The sequence below is a fragment of the Staurois parvus genome, unplaced genomic scaffold (genome assembly GCF_062004578.1).
Source record: "Staurois parvus isolate SC_StPar_1 unplaced genomic scaffold, SC_StPar_1.0 ptg000737l, whole genome shotgun sequence".
Classification (NCBI taxonomy): Eukaryota; Metazoa; Chordata; class Amphibia; order Anura; family Ranidae; genus Staurois; species Staurois parvus.
Window position 1 is genome coordinate 288,287 of NW_028318533.1, and position 20,470 is coordinate 308,756.

At 42.3% G+C, this 20,470-nt stretch overlaps 1 protein-coding gene across 1 annotated transcript in view; it reads left to right on the plus strand.

Annotated features, from left to right (window-relative positions):
- The window catches only part of LOC149445224 (alpha-2-macroglobulin-like protein 1), a 238,295-nt gene that overhangs the window by 173,011 nt on the left and 44,814 nt on the right, over positions 1–20,470 (plus strand). The window contains exons 21-24 of the mRNA XM_089654069.1: positions 12,070–12,295; positions 15,787–15,907; positions 17,067–17,182; positions 20,031–20,082. Of these exons, the coding sequence (XP_089510195.1) occupies positions 12,070–12,295; positions 15,787–15,907; positions 17,067–17,182; positions 20,031–20,082 (515 nt within the window). The remainder of the gene's footprint in view (positions 1–12,069; positions 12,296–15,786; positions 15,908–17,066; positions 17,183–20,030; positions 20,083–20,470) is intronic.

A 20,470-nucleotide genomic window follows, 5' to 3' on the forward strand; every position in this document is an offset into this window, starting at 1 on the left:
TACCTCCAGTTGTCCAACATGCCAAATAAATCTTTATTCTTTTTTAAATCTTGAAACGCGTGCAATTTCCTATCTTTTATAATGTCTTTCAAACGTGAATTCTTATCCTTTATCCAGCTCCCACTAATATTATCCTTCCCTGGGGGGAAAAACTCCATTCCCACTAGTGGAATCTTCAGTGAATCACAGTTAGAGAAGAGTATATGGATCCCGCACAGGTTTCACACATTTGATGTAGATATTAGCTCACTGACGAAGATAGTTTTGGGCACGTGGGATAGAATACACAGTCAAAAAAAATGGGAATTTAATTTAAGCCAGGTGCTCTTTTTCCCGTGAGTCGCACTAGCTACCTATAAATTTAGTGGCCAAAATGTCCAACAAAAGGTACTCTGGCCTACGAATGCAAACTAGTAGACAGCAGCGGCACCCTGACATGTAGCTCGGACGATGGAGAAGAGGTCCCTGCTAAGATCAGGCATACCCGACCCCATTCCCAGGTTGCCGAGATGTTACAAACGCATGATGACGCTCGTATGCAGCAGAGTGTCAGTACTAGTGCCACTCTATCCTTTGGTGAACTGGTGAGCACCAACGGCCTAGTATATCCTGGTCTTTTTTATAGCAGCACTGCAGTATCACTTGGTGACGTGGCGAGTCCCATAAGTGCAGTACAAGCTGGTGCGGTGGCGAGCACAAGTAGTGTCCTGCAGCCACCAAGAATTCGCACACAGGCCCGTAGAGCCCCTGGTATCCTTCCAGATGTGCTTGCAAATCCCGATTGGCAGCCCACAAATTCTGCAGCACCCATACTTCCTTTATTCACTGCCCAACGCGGAATTCAGGTGGAAACAGCAAATTTAAATACTCCTTTTGATTTTTTTGGAGCTGTTTTTCATGGAAGATCTGTAAGCATTGTTTGTGGACCAAAGCAATTTATATGCACAACAGTTTATCGCCACCAACCCAGATTCAAACCTTGCCAGACCATTCACATGGAGACACATTACGGTTTCCGAATTTAAAGTTTTTTTTGGGCCTAATCCTCAACATGGGCATTACTAAAAAAAAGTCAATTGCAGTTGTATTGGTCCACAAACTCAATTCATCATATGCCCTCTGCTGTCATGGCCAGGCATAGATATGAGTGTATAATGCGTTTTATGCATTTCAACGACAACACACACTCTGTCATCCTTGGGGTGACCCTAAATTTGACCGGCTCCAGAAAATTCGGCCCCTCGTAAATCACCTTAACCAAAAACTTACAGATGTCTATACTCCCCAGCAAAACATCTGCGTTGATGAGTCCCTCTTTAGTTTTTCTGGCCGCCTTGCATTCAAACAATTTATCCCCGGCGTGTGTGCCAGATATGGGGTCAAGATGTAGAAGACCTGTGAGAAGGAAACAGGCTTTACATATAAGTTTCGGATTTAGGAGGGAAAAGATAGTCAAAGGGAGCTCCCCAGATGCCAAGACTACATGGGGAGCAGTGGCAAGATAGTTTGGGACTTGGTGTCATCCTTTTTCAACATGGGGTACCATTTATAGGTGGACAAATTTTATTCAAGCGTGCCACTATATAAACATTTGTACAATCTTGGACATTTGCACAATTGGACCTATTCGCCGGGGCTTCCCCCAATGGCTTGTAAATACCCATCTTAAAAAGGGGGAAAAAGCCTGCTTGAGAAATGAGGAATTGCGAGCAGTGAAGTGGAAGGACAATGGGATGTTTTCGTCCTGTCTTCCATTCACGACCATCCAAATTACTACGGCAGCTGGTGTTGTTGAGAAGCCCCTCCATGTCCACGATTATAACCTTAACATGGGAGGGGTGGACTTCCAAGGACCAGATGATGAAGCCATACTTAGTTTCCCAAAAAGCCAGATGCTGGTACAAAAACGTGTCTGTTTATTTATTTCAATTTGCTCTATATAATGTTTTTGTGCTTTACAAAGCAACTGGATGAAGTGGATCCTTCCTAAAATTTCAGGAAGAGATCATCACGGCCCTTTTGTATCCAGAAGGTGCTATGCCCCAAACCCCCAATGCAGATTCAGTTAGCCGGCTGCATGAGAGGCATTTTCCCAAAGTCATTCCTGGTAACCCAACCCAAAAGGCACCCCAAAAAAGATGTCACGTCTGTAGCAGACATGGAATTAGGCATGACACCCGCTTTTTTTGTTCCTCCTGTCCTGACCAACCTGGCCTCTGTGTCAAGGACTGCTTCCATCGCTACCACACACTAGTGAAGTATTAGTATAGGGTACAGCATGGCACAGTTCAGGGCACATTTACACAGGGTCTCGAAAAACGTTAGGTAGTCAGAAAACTGGCTATTGCATTTACAGAGCCCCTACAATCTGTTTTAAAAAGTTAAAGTTTAAAAAAAAAGTAAAAAACAAATAAAATAAAAAGTACAAATCCCCCCAAAAAATTTAAAAATGTAAAAACCAAAAATAGTTATAGTTTTTGTTGTTGTTGTTGTTACTGTTCTGCTGTTACACTTTTACTGTTTTATTGTTACTGTTTTATTGTTAACCATTGTTGTTTTCTTTGCAGGAATGCTTTCAGCTGCAGCACCGACCTGTTTATTCTGACAGCAACAGGGTCTTGCTCTCAGAATATACATAAGTAGGTGCGTGCAGTACTGTTGGATGAGATTTTTCATCCGCAGTTAAAAAAAAGAGCATATATGCCAAAGCATGGGGGCTGGGATGACCAGTGGGTGTATGGCCCTATGCTTTGGCATATGTATTTTATAATATTTTTTGACACATTTCATGTGTGCACACCATTAGAAGTGAGTGGATGCAGGAAAGCATATTCTAATGGTGGGCATACCACACACTTTTTATGGCAGAGATTTCTTCCCTTTTTTTCATTCAGCCCACAGGCTGCAAAAAAAAAAAAGAACATAGCATATACACCCAACAAGGACCAGTGACGTACTGGTACATCACTGAGTGGTTATACCAGGATGATGCCTACAACTGCAGGAATCATCCTGGTATAGTTTTTTTCAGGCGGCGATAGGCTTACATGTAAAAGAAATCCTAGTGGCTAATTAGCTGGGGGATTTCTTTTACAAGCATCAGGAGAAGATGCCCCCCTTCCCCGCTGCCTTCCACAGCCTTTTCAGCAGTCTCGTGCCATAGGGGGAGCCTGAGAATGCAGCCGGTGTTTCTGCCAGCTGACCATAGAGTTGGTTGGAGACTGGAATGGTGCCAATCATCTCCATGGTCTAAGAAATCGGGAGCTACAAGCATTTCATCACTTCAGTGTCGCAGGATATAAACAGCACCATTTGTAAATTGGGAAAGCATCTGATCACACCGATCATGGTGAGATTAGATAATGTAAGGGCAGAGTAGATTAAAGGGAGAGTCTTATAGACCCCAGATGATGTAAGGGAGAGTCTGATAGACCCCAGATTTCTCAAAACAGAATATGGCAATGCAAATATTAGCTATAACAAAATTATAGGGATTATTTGCATTCCCTGTTATAGCATTAATAGTGATAAAAAAAAATGAAAGGGACAGTGTAAAAATAATTTAAAAAATCAAAATAACTTAAAAGAAAAAAGTACCCTCGCCCCCCCACGCGTGAGAGAGCGTTGATCCCGTGCCAGTATATAAACAGCGGTTGCACCATGCATGTGTGGTATCACCACAAACATCAGATCAAGGGAAGTAATTCTAGCACTAGACCTCCTCTGTAAATCTAATATGGTAGCATGTAAAGGCTTTTAAAGCGTTGCCTACGGATATTAAAAATGTATGCAGTTTGTCGCCATTGCACGGGGCATGTGCAGTTTTAAAGCATGTCACGTTTGGTATCTATTTACTCAGCATAGCACCATATTTTATAAGTTACTAAATAATTGACCAATATATTGTGCATTAAAATGTTAAAAAGTGAATTTTTTTCAAAAACTTTGCGTTTGAAAAATCACTGTGTGAGTATTATGTGGCATAAAATATTGCAGCACGCACCATTTTATTCACTAGGTGTTTGTTTTAAAAAATATACAATGTTTGGGGTTTCAAAGTAATTTCCTAGCGAAAATACAGATTTTTTTCATGTGAACAAAAAGTGTCAAAAAAGGCTTGGTCTTCAGGTGGTTAGAAGAGTGAGTGATGTGTGGCATAAACTTCTAATGCTGGGCATAAAATGCCCCCACCCCCCAAAATTACCCCTTTTTGGAAAGTAGACACCCCAAACTATTTGCTGGGGGCATGCTGAGTCAATAGAAGAAGTTTTTGGAAAATGGCAAAAAAAAATACATTTTTCTTGCACAAAATCGTAACTTACATAATTTATTGCTCACAAATGCCATGGGAGTATGTGGAATTACTCCCCAAAATACATTCTACATTCTGTTACTTCTCCCGAGTATGGGGATACCACATGTGAGAGACATTTTGGCAGTCTAACCAAGTACAGGACCCCAAAATCCATTAAGCACCTTCAGGCTTTTAAATAGCTGTAATACAAATGCTGGGTGCAATAACTAAAAGCACACACACGCAATCAACTTGTAGTCATGCAGGTACCTTTTTAATCAGCATTTGAACCATTACATATTCTACGCATGTGAAAGACCATCTACCAAATGAACACCTTCCCTGGCACATCATAGCATTCACCCGGCACTCCAAGAAATAACAGAATCCAACTGCAACATTCTTGCACTGTCAAAACCTCCACTTTTATTATCACACGACACACAGGAGGATATATCTTATAGTCATTACAATCTGCATAATAACACACACCAATAATAATGTGAGCATTACAGCATGAAATAGACACATCATTTGACAGCGTCACAGCATAGAATTAATACATTACCAAAGCTATGTTAGAAGCTGGAAGGAACAAATCCCATCGGAACCATACTACCCAGGGGGTCATGGGAAAGCCGTGTGACCAATCGATGAGCCCATATCGCCTTGGCAAAAATCCCAGTGTCCCCTCACGCATGGAATGGCTTCCATGAATTGATCTCGCTTGGACCTCCGGCTTTTAAACCAATTTTCTGGAAGCTGTCCAATAGTGGGCGGGCACCACACCCACCATAGGAGGAGCTAGCAGAAGGGTTCCATGAGGATAACAGAATCACGTTCAACCACCATATATGTTATCTGAAAAGTCACACTTTTGTTTCTTATCTACCCTAAGCTTCTACTCATCTACCCCAAACCTAAAGATTTCTAACGTTTCAAACAGGTAGACATCTTTTGTGTGAACGGAAGGTGCAGCGCTTAAAATGTCACAAATAATGTATATAGCATAAATATATGATCAAAATATGATAAAGTGCTTCAGAAAATGTATATAAACGTGACTTGATATATACAATTATCACGCAAAACACATATATAAGTGCATATAAAGTGCCAAAAAAATGACCATATAATCCACATATGTAAATATCATTAGTGTCACTTTAATGTGACCGACCAAGTGATAAGTGAGAAATAGTCCACAATATCCCAGTCAGTTAGGTGACTGGAAAATCAGCAGTATATTCTGAGAGTGATAGTATCCAAAATTGATAAAAGATTGCGCACTCACCGAATGCACAATCAGTACGCGCATGTAAGAGATACCCCTCTTAAGGTTAGCTCAGGAACTCACTCCAGGATAGGGTCAGGTTTTCTGTTGTCCTCTGCCTGCTCAGCTATGGCTCTGGTCTCCTGGTGTGTGGCTCTGCTGAACTGAGTTCCTTGGTGATGTTTGACATTGAGTTCTTGCTGAGACTGTGATCCATGGTTGAGTCTGAGCACCATTTCAGAGTTCTCAGCTATATGGTGCGTATTCACGAAGGCTTAGTTCATTGTTGGAATTGTGATAACTTGTAATAGTAGCCAAGTAAAATCCATCTTCTATTGCTTTGAGTATGCAAATCTGCTGCAAGCTGATACCCAACTGGATTTCATTACCGTGTCAAAGTTATGGATTCCCCATCTTATGGGTAATGGCGTGAAAAAAGTTTCTCTTGCTTTTTACCATCCTCACCCCTACTGGTCTACTGGTTGAGCAATGAAGAAGCATCTGTGCACTTGGGGGGGATTTTGTCTGCACTCTCCACTCCCCAAGGTTTGCACAGTCCATTTCTGGTTGTCTGGTTGTTTGGCAGCTTCTAGCACATGTACAGCACCCAGACAGATCTCTTTCTCAAACTCCTACTCACCACCTAAGACATCTTTACACAGTTTTTTATCTTCTAATCAGGGGCGGACTGACCATTCGAGCACTCGGCACTGCCCGAGGGCCTAGGGTCAGTAGGGGGCCACATGAGATGCCCCTGGTACCTTTCATTGGCTTTTTCATAGGCTTTTTTGGGTGTGGGTGAGGACACAGGGGCCCCATGATCCCTTATTGCCCAGGGACTTCATGAGTTGTCAGTCCGCCCCTGCTTCTAATGTGACATACTAGATGTCAGAAACACTTTCAATTTCCATAAACAAGTTTTTCTCTTGCTCTCAGCAGAATATCTTATGACTGTTCCTTTGGCCTAGAGAAATGACACATCAGTCACCTCTCGTGACCCTGGTATTTGGGCAACAATGCTATATTGTAAAAATTACACAAGAAACAAAGGGTCCAAGGCCAACACATTTCATAGTCATTACAAGGGCTTTATTTCCTCATTACACTTCCTGACTACCTTTCACAGTTTCGGAGGCCCTGAAATGCCAGGATACCACCAAACTCCCCAAAAGACCCATTTTGGAAAGTAGACACCCCAAGGAATTTGATAAGAATCATGGTGAGTATTTCTCAGATTTCGTTTGTTGCCACAAGTTTTTGGAAAATGAAGAAAGTAAACAAAAACATATTTTTTCTTTTCTTTTTTTCATATTTTAAAACCTTGTGAGAAAAGGTCTGCAAAATACTCACCATGCCTCTTTTTAAATTCCTTGGGGTGTCTACTTTCCAAAAAGGGGTCATTTGCAGGGGTTTGGTGCTATCCTGGCATTTTCGGGCCTCCGAAACTGTGATAGGTAGTGAGGAAGTGAAATGAGGAAGTTATGCACCTTCAGGCTTTCAAAGTGGTCATCGGATTTCAGGCTCCTGTATGTTGCTAAGCTCCCAAAAAGTCTCACACATGCGGTATCCCCATACTCGGTAGAAGTAGAAGAATGTATTATGGGGTGTAATTCCACATATACCCATGGCTTGTGTGAGCAGTATATAATTTAAGTGACAACTTTGTGTAAAAAAAAAAAAAAAAAAGAAAAAGCTTTTGTAATTTTCCAAAAACGAAATCTTTCATGGACTCAGTATGCCTCTCAGCAGATAGTTTAGGGTGTCTACTTTATGAAAAGGGGCCATTTGGGGGTGTTTGTAGTGTCATGGTATTTTAGCACCTAAAGAAATGTGGTGGGCAGTCAGAAAGTAAAAGCTGTGTAAATTCCATTATCTATACCATAGTTTGTAGACCCTATACCGGGTGTCGGCAACCCGCGGCTCCAGAGCCGCATGCGGCTCTTTTTCATCTTTGCTGCGGCTCCGGAGCACACTGCCCACCAGGTGACAGGCAATAGGGTTTCAGTGGTCGGCAAGCCGCGGATCGCAAGCCACATGCGGCTCTTCTGTGTGCCGGGCGCCCGCTCCCCTCCCTCCTCTCGGGCGGCCGCCTCAAAAGTCAGGACTCTTTTAATCCGGCCCGCAGAGCGTGGAACATTGGCTGTCAGGATGTAGGCGGGGCAGCCAGGATGTAGGCGGGGCAGCGTGACGAACTCCTCTCCTCTCACAGTCCGCCCTGAAGACCGGAACACAGTGCGGGAACACAGCGAGAGGAACGCGCGGAGCAAAGGTAAGTGAATTGAGACAATATGGGGAATGAATTACTATAGGGGGGATGAATTACTATATGGGGAATGAATTACTATAGTGGGGATGAATTACTATATGGGGGATGAATTACTATAGGGGGGATGAATTACTATATGGGGGATGAATTACTATGGGGGATGAATTACTATGGGGGATGAATTACTATGGGGGATGAATTACTATATGGGGGATGAATTACTATATGGGGGATGAATTACTATATGGGGGATGAATTACTATATGGGGGATGAATTACTATATGGGGGATGTATTACTATATGGGGGATGAATTACTATATGGGGGATGAATTACTATATGGGGGATGAATTACTATATGGGGGATGAATTACTATGGGGGATGAATTACTATATGGGGGATGAATTACTATATGGGAGATGAATTACTATAGGGGGGATGAATTACTATAGGGGGGATGAATTACTATATGGGGGATGAATTACTATATGGGGGATGAATTACTATATGGGGGATGAATTACTATGTGGGGGATGAATTACTATGGGGGATGAATTACTATATGGGGGATGAATTACTATGGGGGATGAATTACTATGGGGGATGAATTACTATATGGGGGATGAATTACTATATGGGGGATGAATTACTATGGGGGATGAATTACTATATGGGGGATGAAGCTAACTGCACGATCCTGTATATAGCATTAAGGTAAGAAACAATATATGCAGTGTCGGATTTGTTTTAAATGTTGCAATGGTTTTGCGGCTCCCAGTCTTTTTTTTCCCTTCGGAAACGGGTCCAAGTGGCTCTTTATGTCTTAAAAGTTGCAGACCCCTGCCCTATACCTTTCACACAAACTAATCAATATAATTGTTTTTTTTTACAGAGATGAGAAAATATCTTTTTTTTTTTTTTCAATTTTCGGGCTTTTTTGTTTATAGTGCGAAAAATAAAAAGCGCACAGGTGATCAAATACCACCGAAAGAAAGCTCTATTTGTGTGAAAAAATAGGATGTAAATTTCGTTTGGGTACAGCATTGCATGACCACACAATTACCAGTTGAAATGTGCAGTGCCGAGTAGCAAAAAAAGGCCTGGTCATTAAGGAGAGTAAATCCTCAGGAGGGCAAGTGGTCACTAATTTAACCACTTTGTGAAAAATAAAGCACCAAATTAAGAAATAATTACCTCCTGTTCACAGATAATGAAACTGTAGGCAATTAAGATCTACTCTAACTTGTACAGAGACAGGTAGAGTGCCTGTCCCTGTCCGCAGTGGAGCAGAGCGGCATATTTGAAGCCACTACCCTCTGTCATTGGTTGTGAAGAATACTGTCAGCTTCTCAGCTGTCAACCTCCTAGCAACCAGTGATGCTGCAGTGGTCAGAGCCTGATAGGGAAACTGAGACATTAGATCCCCATTAGGTCTGCTCTTGCCTTGTAATTGTAATTGACAGCAGAGTTGGTGGTTTCTAGAACCCATAGCAAGCAAGGGCAGTCGGGAGTAAACGGACAACTGGTCTGTTTACATCCAACTGCCCATAGAGCAGAGCGGGTTGTAATTGTGTCTGTTATATATAAGCTGAGCAGACACGGATCTGTCATCCACCTGCTTCACTCAGTGGGGGGATCAATGGGCAGATCCCTCACTGAGCAAGCGGATTCCGCCCTGTGTGAAAAGAGCTAATTATTCAGATCTGCAGGTGCTGTACATGTAAAGCAAGGCTCACCTTCCATGGATACCTAGAATGTGACTTAAATCATAAAACCACAACAGGAGCACCTTCCCTAATAGTAAAATAGCAAAAAGTTGCTTTAATGATTCATCATATGATTGCATAAAACACCAACATGTTTTGGGGGCTCAAAACACTGCCCCTTCATCAGAACTTAGAAGCATTATCAAGGCTAAAAATGTAAGTAAGCTCTAACAAATCTCTTTTGGATCTCATTTTCTTACTTGTGGAGTATCAGTTAAAATGTGTGAACCAAACATTGGTAAAGGCAGAACTGAATTTAGGGCCACACTGGTAAAATCTAAAAGATGAGGTTGTGCTGAGTGAATGGATGCCCAATATTTCAAGCTTTAAAATTGAATGCACCCGCAAAGTGATGACTAACTTTGATACCCTATATTTTCCATAGGCAATGGTTTAGAAGCCCCTATAGGTCATCACTTCCTCGATCTCAATCTTTCTAAAACTGAGTTTGTAATATTTTCTCCTCCCCGATTCCTGCCCCCCCCCATGACCTTAACATTGAGATCAATAGCACTATTATTGGTCCCTCCACACAGGCTAGGGTGCTAGGTTTAGTTCTAGACTTTGACCTCTCCTTCGGGCCCCACATCCAATCACTAGCTAAATCTTGCTGCCTCAGCCCCCTTAACATTTCCAGAATTTGCCCCATCTTAACTCATAACACCACAAAACAATTTATTCACTCCCTGGTTATCTCCCGCCTTGACTACTGAAACTCACTTCCTACTGAACTACCTTTACACAGACTATCAACCCTTCAGTCTATCATGAATGTTGCTGCTAGACCTTCAATTAAAAATGCTGACCACAATGTACAAAGCCTTCCACAACATTGCCCCAGCTACATCACCAACCTGTCATGTACCTGATGGGAGACTGAAATGACGAGGTCGGCCTCACTTGTGTCACTAGCCCTGACCCCACTGGAGTTGGAACAGAGGGAGTCTAGGACCAGGGGGACAAGAGTGCCAGTAGTTGTTGTTTGCAGCTCTTGCAGATGATGACCCTGGAAAACTGATGATTTTCTGATTCAGGCACAGTAGTAACAAGCAGAGCAGGTCTTGTAGATTGCCAGGCGTGCACCAGAGCAAGGCAAGTAGTGAGGGTAAGAGACAGGAGCAGTGTCATAGGAATAGCCAGGGTCATCAACAGTCAGGCAGCGTGGTACAGAGTCAGAAGGAAAGCCAAAGTCAGGAGCCAGTATCAATCAGGAGAGCAATCAGAGTCAGGTGAGGAACAAGCCGGGTCAGCAACAAAGGAATCACACAGGAACAAGCAGGACACAGGGGAGCTGAAAACCAGTCAGCATCTAACATGGGCAGAGACACTCTTTAAATAGGCCGTCTGGCACCAATCTTCGCCGTGCGTGTGCGCGATCGCGCATTTCTGCACGCATGCGCACAACCGCCGACTCTTCTCCAGGAGTTCCTATGCGCATGTACATTTCTAATCATGATTCGTCTTGCCGGAAATCCCTTACACAACCTCATCTGCAGATATTGCCTAAATTGTCTTCTTCTCTCCTGTTAAGACATCTTTCTCTCTAGCTGCCTTGTTACCTCCTCCCAAGCTCACCTCCAGGACTTCTCTGAAACCTCTCCCATCCTCTCTTCTCTGAAACAACTCCCCTCCCCAGAATGTCTGATTAGCTCCTACTCTGTCCACCTTTATGCAATCCTTGAAAACTTATTTACTCAGGGAAGCCTATTCCACCTCCAACTAAAAATCTGTACTTTACTGTAGTCACCTCCATCAGATCATCTCCTGCAGCTATTAGCTTTTGTACCACCTCCCCTTTCCTTTAGATTGTAAGCTCCATGAACAGGACCCTCCTATTCCTTCTATGTTTAACTCTATTGTAATTGTACTGTATATTGTAAAACGCTACACAAACTGTTGGTGCTAAATACTGTATTATAATAACAATAATTAGAGTTACATTGGTCTTAGAAATATTGCTCCCACTCCGAAGTGCTTGCTAATATGTAACACAAGGAGCACAAGCAACATTTTTGTATGTAGGTGCCCCTGATGGGTGTGTTTACATTCCTGTGTGCGTGTACATAAGGGTGGAAAAGCCTCAGATTTTTTTTTTTTTTGGGGGGGGGGGGGCTTAGTGCTTGGGTGTAACTGTGCCCTTGTAGCAATGAAGTTCTGTTTCTAGTTAATGTCATATTTACTTTGTAGGTATTTCCATGTTTTATGTGTTTCTATGTGCTACGATTTCTACCCAATAACCAACCTTTAATCTGCTGTATTACATTGGCTTTGGCCAATTAGGTAAGGAATGATGGGACTGCTCTGTACATGGTATGCTAGCATTATGAAAACATGGAATATAAATTAGAAGTTGCCGGGATGGCGAATGTGACTATTAAAGGACCCTGTCCACGTACGATCGGCAGAATAACTCTGATTCTCTGGATGTTGCGAAATAAAAGAGGGTTTCATATTTATTGTATTTTGTAGTTCTTCTGGTTCCTCTGAAATTCCACTCACCGTACCGGACACCATCACTGAGTGGAGCGCCCAGATGTTCTGTGTCGGGGCTGGTGGTTTGGGTCTGTCTCCCGCAGTCCCTGTCGCTGTCTTCCAACCATTCTTTATTGACGTAGAGATGCCCTACTCTGTAATGCGGGGTGAGAGTTTGCAGCTCAAGGCTTCGGTGTTCAACTACATGAGCCAGGAAATGATGGTAAATTGGCATTCTAGATTTCAGAAAAAACTGTGCAATGTTTACCTGATTAATTGTCTTTTTGTTTATTTATTCATCATTTGGCAGGAAAAAAAATGCTCCATAACCTGCCTAGTCTTTAGGAGGAGGTAAAGCTCAGTTCCAGTTCATGCATCACATCACACAAAAGGCAGTTAAGTGGTCATGAAACATTTGACGTATAATAAAACGAGACTCTAGTCACACCGCTAAATCCATAGTTGAAATGCATTTATAGGGACTATCCATCTGGTCCTGAGATTTACACAGCTCTGACATTTGGCATGGCAGGGGCCAGTACCATTTATGGGTCTTGTCTCTCCCTGGGGAGTCTGTGACTGCACATTGAGATGACAAGCAGAAGACTGACAAGCTCATTTCTTTGTAACGTTGCTCTCTCTCCTCCAAACAGCATGTCCCTTGTTAGCACATGAGCACAACAGACTAGCTCTGAGTGCTGCTTTTCCCTGTTCCAGTCGGAGCTCTACTGTACAAGGACTGCAATAGAGCTGATGCCAAGTCAAATTCAGGGTCTTATAAAGTACTTTTTATTTTTCAAACAACACATATAATGCACTGATTTTTAATGAACATACAGAATACCTGCATAGATTGATGCGTATTTTACCTGCCTGTCATACAACTTAACCCCTTGCCTACCGGGCACTTTCACCCCCTTCCTGCCCAGACCAATTTCCAGCTTTCAGCGTTATAGCACTTTGAAAGACAATTGCGCGGTCATGCAACACTTTACCCAAAAGAAAATGTTTATAATTTTTTTAGACAGATGGAGCTTTCTTTTGGTGGTATTTGATCACCACTGGGGTTTTTTTTTTTTGCTAAACAAATGAAAAAAGGTGAAAAAGTTTAAAGAAAAAAAAGGTTTTTCTTAGTTTCTGTCATAACATTTTGCATTTTTTCTTCTTCACTGATGGGCACTGATAGGCTAGACTGATGAGCACTGATAGACTGCACTGATGAGGCAGCACTGATGGGCACTGATGTGGTGGCAGCGATGGGCACAAATGAGGCGGCATTGATGAGGCTGCACTGATATGCAGCACTGATATGGGGCACTGATATGGGGCACTGATGGACACTGATAGGTGGCACTGAGGAAGAGGCACCGACAGGCATCACTGATGGGCACTGAAAGACAGCACTGATAGGCACTGAAAGGCAGCATTGATGGACAATGAGAGGCATCGCAGATGAGCACTGAGAGGCATCAATAATGGACACTGAAAGGCAGCATTGATGAGCACTGAGAGGCAGCATTGATGGGCACTGAAAGTCAGTGTAGATGTCCCCTGCGTGGATTGCCGCTTACCTGCTCTCCTCTCATCTCATCAGAGAGGACTGACAATAACCAGCAAATCCTGTTTATAATGTGATCAGCTGTGATTGGACGCAGTTGATCACATGGTAAAGGCCTGCTGTCATTGGTAAAGGCCTGCTGTCATTGACCCTTTACCTCGCTCTGTGATCAGCTGTGCCGAAAGGACACAGATCACAGAGCGCGCCCGATGCACACCACAGTGGTGCGTGGCGGGGACAGTGTTCAATAGACGCCCTCCCAGAACTGGCCTACCGCGATGTAGCCGTCATTCAGCTGTAGCACAGCCGCCAAGAGGTTAAACAATTTGAAATAAGCTATTAGATGAAGGAAATGATTGTATACACTGGAATTAGCTGGAAAGGCCTTGATGTTTCAAGGGTTAGTTCACCTTTACTGACTTTTGCCACAAAATCCCAGCATCGCAGCATCCTCAGTACATTGACATGCTGCACTCTGTTTAATAAATGAATGCTTGCTTTTCAAGCTGCCTGTTCCATTGCCCTCTCCATCCTGCAGATAGCAAGACATATCATACCTTTGAATGCCGGGTCCTGGCAGCTCATGAATAAGTACTCGGCTTCATTCCCTACCCACGTATGTGCAGTCTGCTCTCTTTCACTCTAGTACAATGCTGAAGTAACCCTTTAGCAGCTTCCCGACAGCCCTATAGCAGGAGTACTGCTACAGGGTGGCAGGGCTGCGCAAATTCATATATATATGTGTGTGTGGGGCGGCACAGTGGCTTAGTGGTTAGCACTTCCGCCTGGCAGTTGGTTCGAATCCCAGCCACGGCACCACCTGCCTGGAATTTGCATGTACTCCCTGTGCCTGCGTGGGTTTCCTCTGGGTACTCCGGCTTCCTCCCACACTCCAAAGACATGCAGGTAGGTTAATTGAATCCTGTATAAATTGTCCATAGTATGTGTATGTATGAATGTGAGTTAGGGACCTTAGATTGTACACCCCTTGAGGGTTAGGGACTGATGTGAATATACAATAAATATATATATGTAAAGCACTGCGTAAATTGATGGCGCTATATAAGTACCTTAAATAAATAAATAAAAATGTGTGTGCTTTCTGGGTAGGGGGTGTCACCATTGGCGACTACAGCTGTTGATCACTGGGTCCTGGCCGGTGATTCCCTGCTGGCACCCGGTAATCATCGAGTATCACTGACAGGGGAGAGGTCTGTATGTAAACAATACAGATCTCTCCCTTGTCAGCTCAAGCATGGTCCTTTGACTTGCTCTGCATAGCAGAGCAAGACAAAGCAGAGTGCTTACACAGTAAAGCACAGCACACAGTAAAATGCACACAGTTAACCTTTTGATCATCCCAGATGTTAACCCCTTCCTGCCCAGTGCCATTAGTACAGTGTCAGTGCTTTTTATTAGCACTGATCACTGTATTAATATCACTGGGGATGTCAGTGGCAGTTAGTCAGTCCCCCCCCCAGTGCCAGAATGCCCACCACAGTCCCACTATAAGTTGCTGATCTCCGCCTTTACTAGTATAAAAACATAAATAAAAATCCCAGTATATATACCGCCATTTGTAGATGCTATAATTTTCACATAAACCAATGAATGTACATGTATTGAGATTTTTTTATAGCAAAGGAATGTAGCAGAATGTATTTTGGCCTAAATTTATAAGGAAATTATATATATTTTTTTTTTTTTTTGGATATGTTGAATAGCAAAAAGGCAAAAATAGTCAGTCTTCTTTTGTTTATAGCGCAAAAAATAAAAACCGCAGAGGTGATAATATACCACTGAAAGAAAGCTCAATTTGGGGGGAAAAAAGGACATAAACTTCATTTGGGTGCAAAGTTGCATGACCGCGCAATTGTCAGTTAAAGTAACGCAGCGGCATATCGCAAAAAGTATCCCGGTCAGGAAGGGGGGTAAATCCTCTGGAGGGCAAGTGGTTAAACTGCTGGTTTGTGCAGCTGCAGCTGTTAACAGATAAGTTGACTCTTGGAGTATATGAAAGTTGCCTCTTAATGTTGGTGAAGTTGTCCTTTGCCTTTTTTCTCCTGTAGGTAGAGCAGGGGAGTTTTACCAAGAATCAACAAGAGGTTCATTGTCTGATGCAGAAAGCTTATTTACAATCATTTATTTGTTCACAGATTCTGACAAAATTAGGTGATTCAGAACAATACCAACTGAGCAGTCCCAAGGACAACACAGTCTGTGTGGGTGGAGGACAGAAGAAAACAATCTCATGGCAAATTACACCTAACACATTAGGTAACTAAAAAAGAATTATAAAGGCACAAATACAATAAGAGTGGCAAAAACAGTGAAGCAACAATGGAAACATTGCAGTCCAGTCATCTATATTATAATATATCTGTAGACTTACTTAAAGTATATCTGTCGAATAAAAAAGTTTGTGTCTCTGCCCCTCCCACAATGGTGACATTTCCTGCAGTAGTTTGTGTCTCTGCCCCTCCCACAATGGTGACATTTCCTGCAGTAGTTTGTGTTCTGCCCCTCCCAAAATGGGGAGATTTCCTGCAGTAGTGTGTTTCTCTGCCCCTCCCACAATGGGGAGATTTCTGCAGTAGTTTGTGTCTCTGCCCCTCCCACAATGGTGACATTTCCTGCAGTAGTATGTGTCTCTGCCCATCCCAGAATTGTGGGCTTTCCTGCAGTAGTTTGTGTCTCTGCCCCTTCCATAATGGGGAGATATCCTGCAGTAGTTTGTGTCTCTGCCCCTCCCACAATGGTGACATTTCCTGCAGTAGTTTGTGTCTCTGCCCCTCCCACAATGGAGAGATTTCCTTCAGTAGTTTGTGTCTCTGCCCCTCCCACAATGGAGAGATTTCCTGCAGTAGTTTGTGTCTCTGCCCCTCCCACAATGGGGAGATTTCCTGCAGCAGTTTGTGTCTCTGCCCCTCCCACAATGGGGAGATTTCCTGCAGCAGTTTGTGTCTCTGCCCCTCCCACAATGGGGAGATCTCCTGCAGTAGTTTGTGTCTCTGCCCCTCCCACAATGGGGAGATTTCCTGTAGCAGTTTGTGTCTCTGCCCCTCCCACAATGGTGAGATTTCCCTGCAGTAGTTTGTGTCTCTGCCCCTCCCACAATGGGGAGATTTCCTTCAGTAGTTTGTGTTTCTGCCCCTCCCACTATGGGGAGATTTCCTGCAGTAGTTTGTATCTCTGCCCCTCCCACAATGGGGAGATTTCCTGCAGTAGTTTGTGTCTCTGCCCCTCCCACAATGGGGAGATTTCCCTGCAGTAGTCTGTCTCTGTCCCTCCCACAATGGGGAGATTTCCTGCTGAAGTTTGTATTTCTGTCCCTTCCCAGTCCCTCTACCTGTTCGGTTCCAGGACTTTATCAAATGTCTGCTACATAATTAATTAGATTTCAATTGTTTGACTTTTTCATGTCACCTTTCTGCAGGTCAGGTGAATATCTCCATGACGTCACAGGCTGTGAAGGGTCAGTGTGGTGGACAGAGCACCGTGATACCAGAAAAGGGCAGCAGAGATGCCATTATAAAAACTTTACTGGTGAAGGTGAGTATTAGAGCGCCACATTTCAGAAAGTCCAGGAATGTGACCTATGTAACCAAACAATCTCCTCTGGTGCAGAGACTGATGTGAGTGGCTCAGGGATCTCTGTACAGCACTGCAGTATATGTCAGAGCTATATAAATGTATAATAACAATAGTGTGTGACTGTGGGGGGCATTTTGAGTGTAAGCTCCTCTGGTACAGAGACTGTAGTATACCCAGTGAGGTCACTCCCTGCTTGGTATCTATACAGATGTCTATTCTAGACATGTGCTGTCCGTTTAGTTCCAAATCAAAATTCAGCAAATGTTTTGTTATTCGTAAATTTGTATGTATGCAAATTTTCAAATTACAATAATAACAAATTTAAACTAATCCAAAAAAAATTGAAATATAACTATATTGCTGAATATTGCTGATTTCCTTCAAAGACTGTAGTAGCGTTAGAATATAGCCGTCTTCTGAAATTCACATTTTGAAAACAACTGAATAGAAAAGAATAGAATAGAAAATAAAAGAATAGAATGGAAAATAAAGGAATCCAATGTTAAAGAATAGAATAGATTAGAAAAAATATAATAGATTTTAATAGAACACAATAGAATAAATATAGCCACCTTACAAAATTCTAATTTTGAAAAGAATAGAAGAAAATAGAATAGAACAGTATAGAATAGAAAATTAAGAAACAGAATAGAAAATAATAGCGTAAAACAAAACAGAATAGAAAATAAAAAAAGAATAGCATAAAATAGAATAGAAAATAAAGGAATATAATAGAAACAAATAGAACAGATTAGAACAGAAAAGAATAGAATAGAAAATAAAATAATAGAATAGAAAATAATAGAATAAAACAAAACAGAATAGAAAATAAAGGAATAGAACACAATAAAATAGAAAATAAGGGAATAAAAATGAAAAGACTAGAATAGTGTAAACAGAATAGAACAAAAAAAAGAATAGAATTTAATAAAAAGAAATATAATAGAAAAGAATATAATAGAAAATAAAAGAATAGAATAGAAAAACAATAGACTAGAATATAGAAAGAATATACAAAAGAGAGAATATAGAGATAACTGTTTTTTTGATATTTGAATCTCTAATAGAATAAATTCGAGTGCCGATTCGATGCTTTTTGATTCAGTAGAATTTGAAAACAAATTTGAATTCAACACAAATAAACGAAACAAAACTAAATGAATTCTGAAATGAATTAAATGAATTTAACTAAACTGAATTACTTAACTGCTTGGCACCGACCATATGCAAATATGCGGCCTCTCGGTGGGTGGGCCTTGGTGCCCAGGGGCTGTATATTTGCATACCCAATGTAAACACGTGTTAAAAATGGCTGTATGTATAAGTGGGTGCTGCAGGGACCATCGGCTGGAACCAAACAGAATCAGCAAGGGAGAATGTCACCAGCGCACATGAACGATCACATAGTTACAGCAAGGCAACGTTTCGGACTCTCGCAGGACCCCTTCATCAGGCATGTGATCACAAGCTTGATGAAGGGGTCCTGCGAGACTCCAAAACGTTGCCTTGCTATAACTGTGATCGTTCATTAAAACTTTTGGACCCGTATTGGTGATCCTTGGTGTGCTGGTGACATTTTCCCTTCCCAATGTAAACAAGACATGTCAAGAGCACGCACCCTGCCTGCTTCCGGGACATTTACAGGCATCTCATGGAAAGGTCTCGATTGCTACGTGCAGTAGGGGGCTTTCCGATCATATGACAGCCAATCACGGCGGTCATGTGACCCTAAACCCCCTGGAGGTATTCTCGAGTGTAGCTCGGGGTAAAGTTTCAGTACCACAAGTGGTAACCCTGAGCTACACTCGGGAATACCTTGCAGCGTTTCTCCGGGATCTCTTCTACATTTACCTTGTCCTTCACTCCCGTGATGTCCCCCCTGCAGTGTCCCCGGAAATGTCCTCCGGCCAATGCCGGCATCCGTCTTCCGGGTTCCGTTCCCTGCGACGTCGGGACGTATGGGGGACGGAAACGGCGGGAAATTAAAAAATGTCAAAAAGTGATCACATAGTAAAACATTACTGTATCAAACCATTTCACATACATTTTGTCCGGCGCCCTGCCTGCATTTTTACTGTTCTTTCTGCCTGGAAACTGAGAAACGTCCATGGCGTCCAAAAAGCGTCCCTTTAGGTCAAAAGCGGTTTTAGACCGGCTAGAGAACAGTGATAGTAAATCAGAACCACTTGCAGAATTGAGTGATAATGATTCGTGGGGGAAATTCGTCATCAGACACTGAAAATGATTCTGTGACTTTGCTCAGTGATGTGCGAACTTGGCGCTATATTTCAGATTTCAGTGTTTTTGGTTTGATTATATTATTGAATTAAATTTATTATTATATTATTATTATTTTTTATGATTATTTCTTAAATTATAATTTATGATTTCGTGTTTCAAATTTTATCATACCCAGGATGTTTACTAGACTCTTGTTCGGACAGATTTCAGTGAGTTATTCCTAAAAATTTCAGGCCTACAATAAAAAAATGACATATTTTCATGCAAAAAAATGTACCGCTTTGAGCACAGAAATACTGACATAATCAGACCGCTAGGGAGGTTAAAAGGCCGAGAGGCGCCAGTGCCAAGAAGTTAAATAACGGATCAAAAGGAAACAAATGTTTTCTTCCTGCACACGTCTAGTCAATTCATCCGTTCAGAATACATCTACACCACAGAACCAGTCTGTGCTCCGCCTACGCAACTATTTAATTCCATAGGCCCTTGATTGGCGCTGATATTATTTTTCGGTTTGTTGCTGTTTATAATTATGAGCTTGTTTTAAAGTGTGTTTGTGTTTTAGCCTGAAGGGACCTTGGTGGAGCAGGCTCACAACTCCATGCTGATCACTGAAGGTATGCAGATCACCACGCCGGCACAATGCAGAGACAAGATCGTTAGAGGGAGTCCAGTCTATGAATGAATGTCGATGAAAAATCAATTGAGTCCAGGATAGAATTGTGTGCTGTGTGTGTACGAGGTGTGACCATTTCATTCCCGGAATGGACTGTTTAAAATGATAAAAAAAAAAATTCTTACCTATACACTAGCAGCTGTTGTCACTTTCAAAGTAGTCCCCTTGTGAAGCGACACACTTTTCTAGGCGGCTCTGCCACTGCCAGTAACATTCCTGGAATTTGTTTTCCCCAACGCTGTGCAGTACCTTTGTCACGGTGCGCTGGATGTCTGAACTGTCATCAGATCCTATTATTTATTTCAGGTACTTATATAGCGCCGTCCATT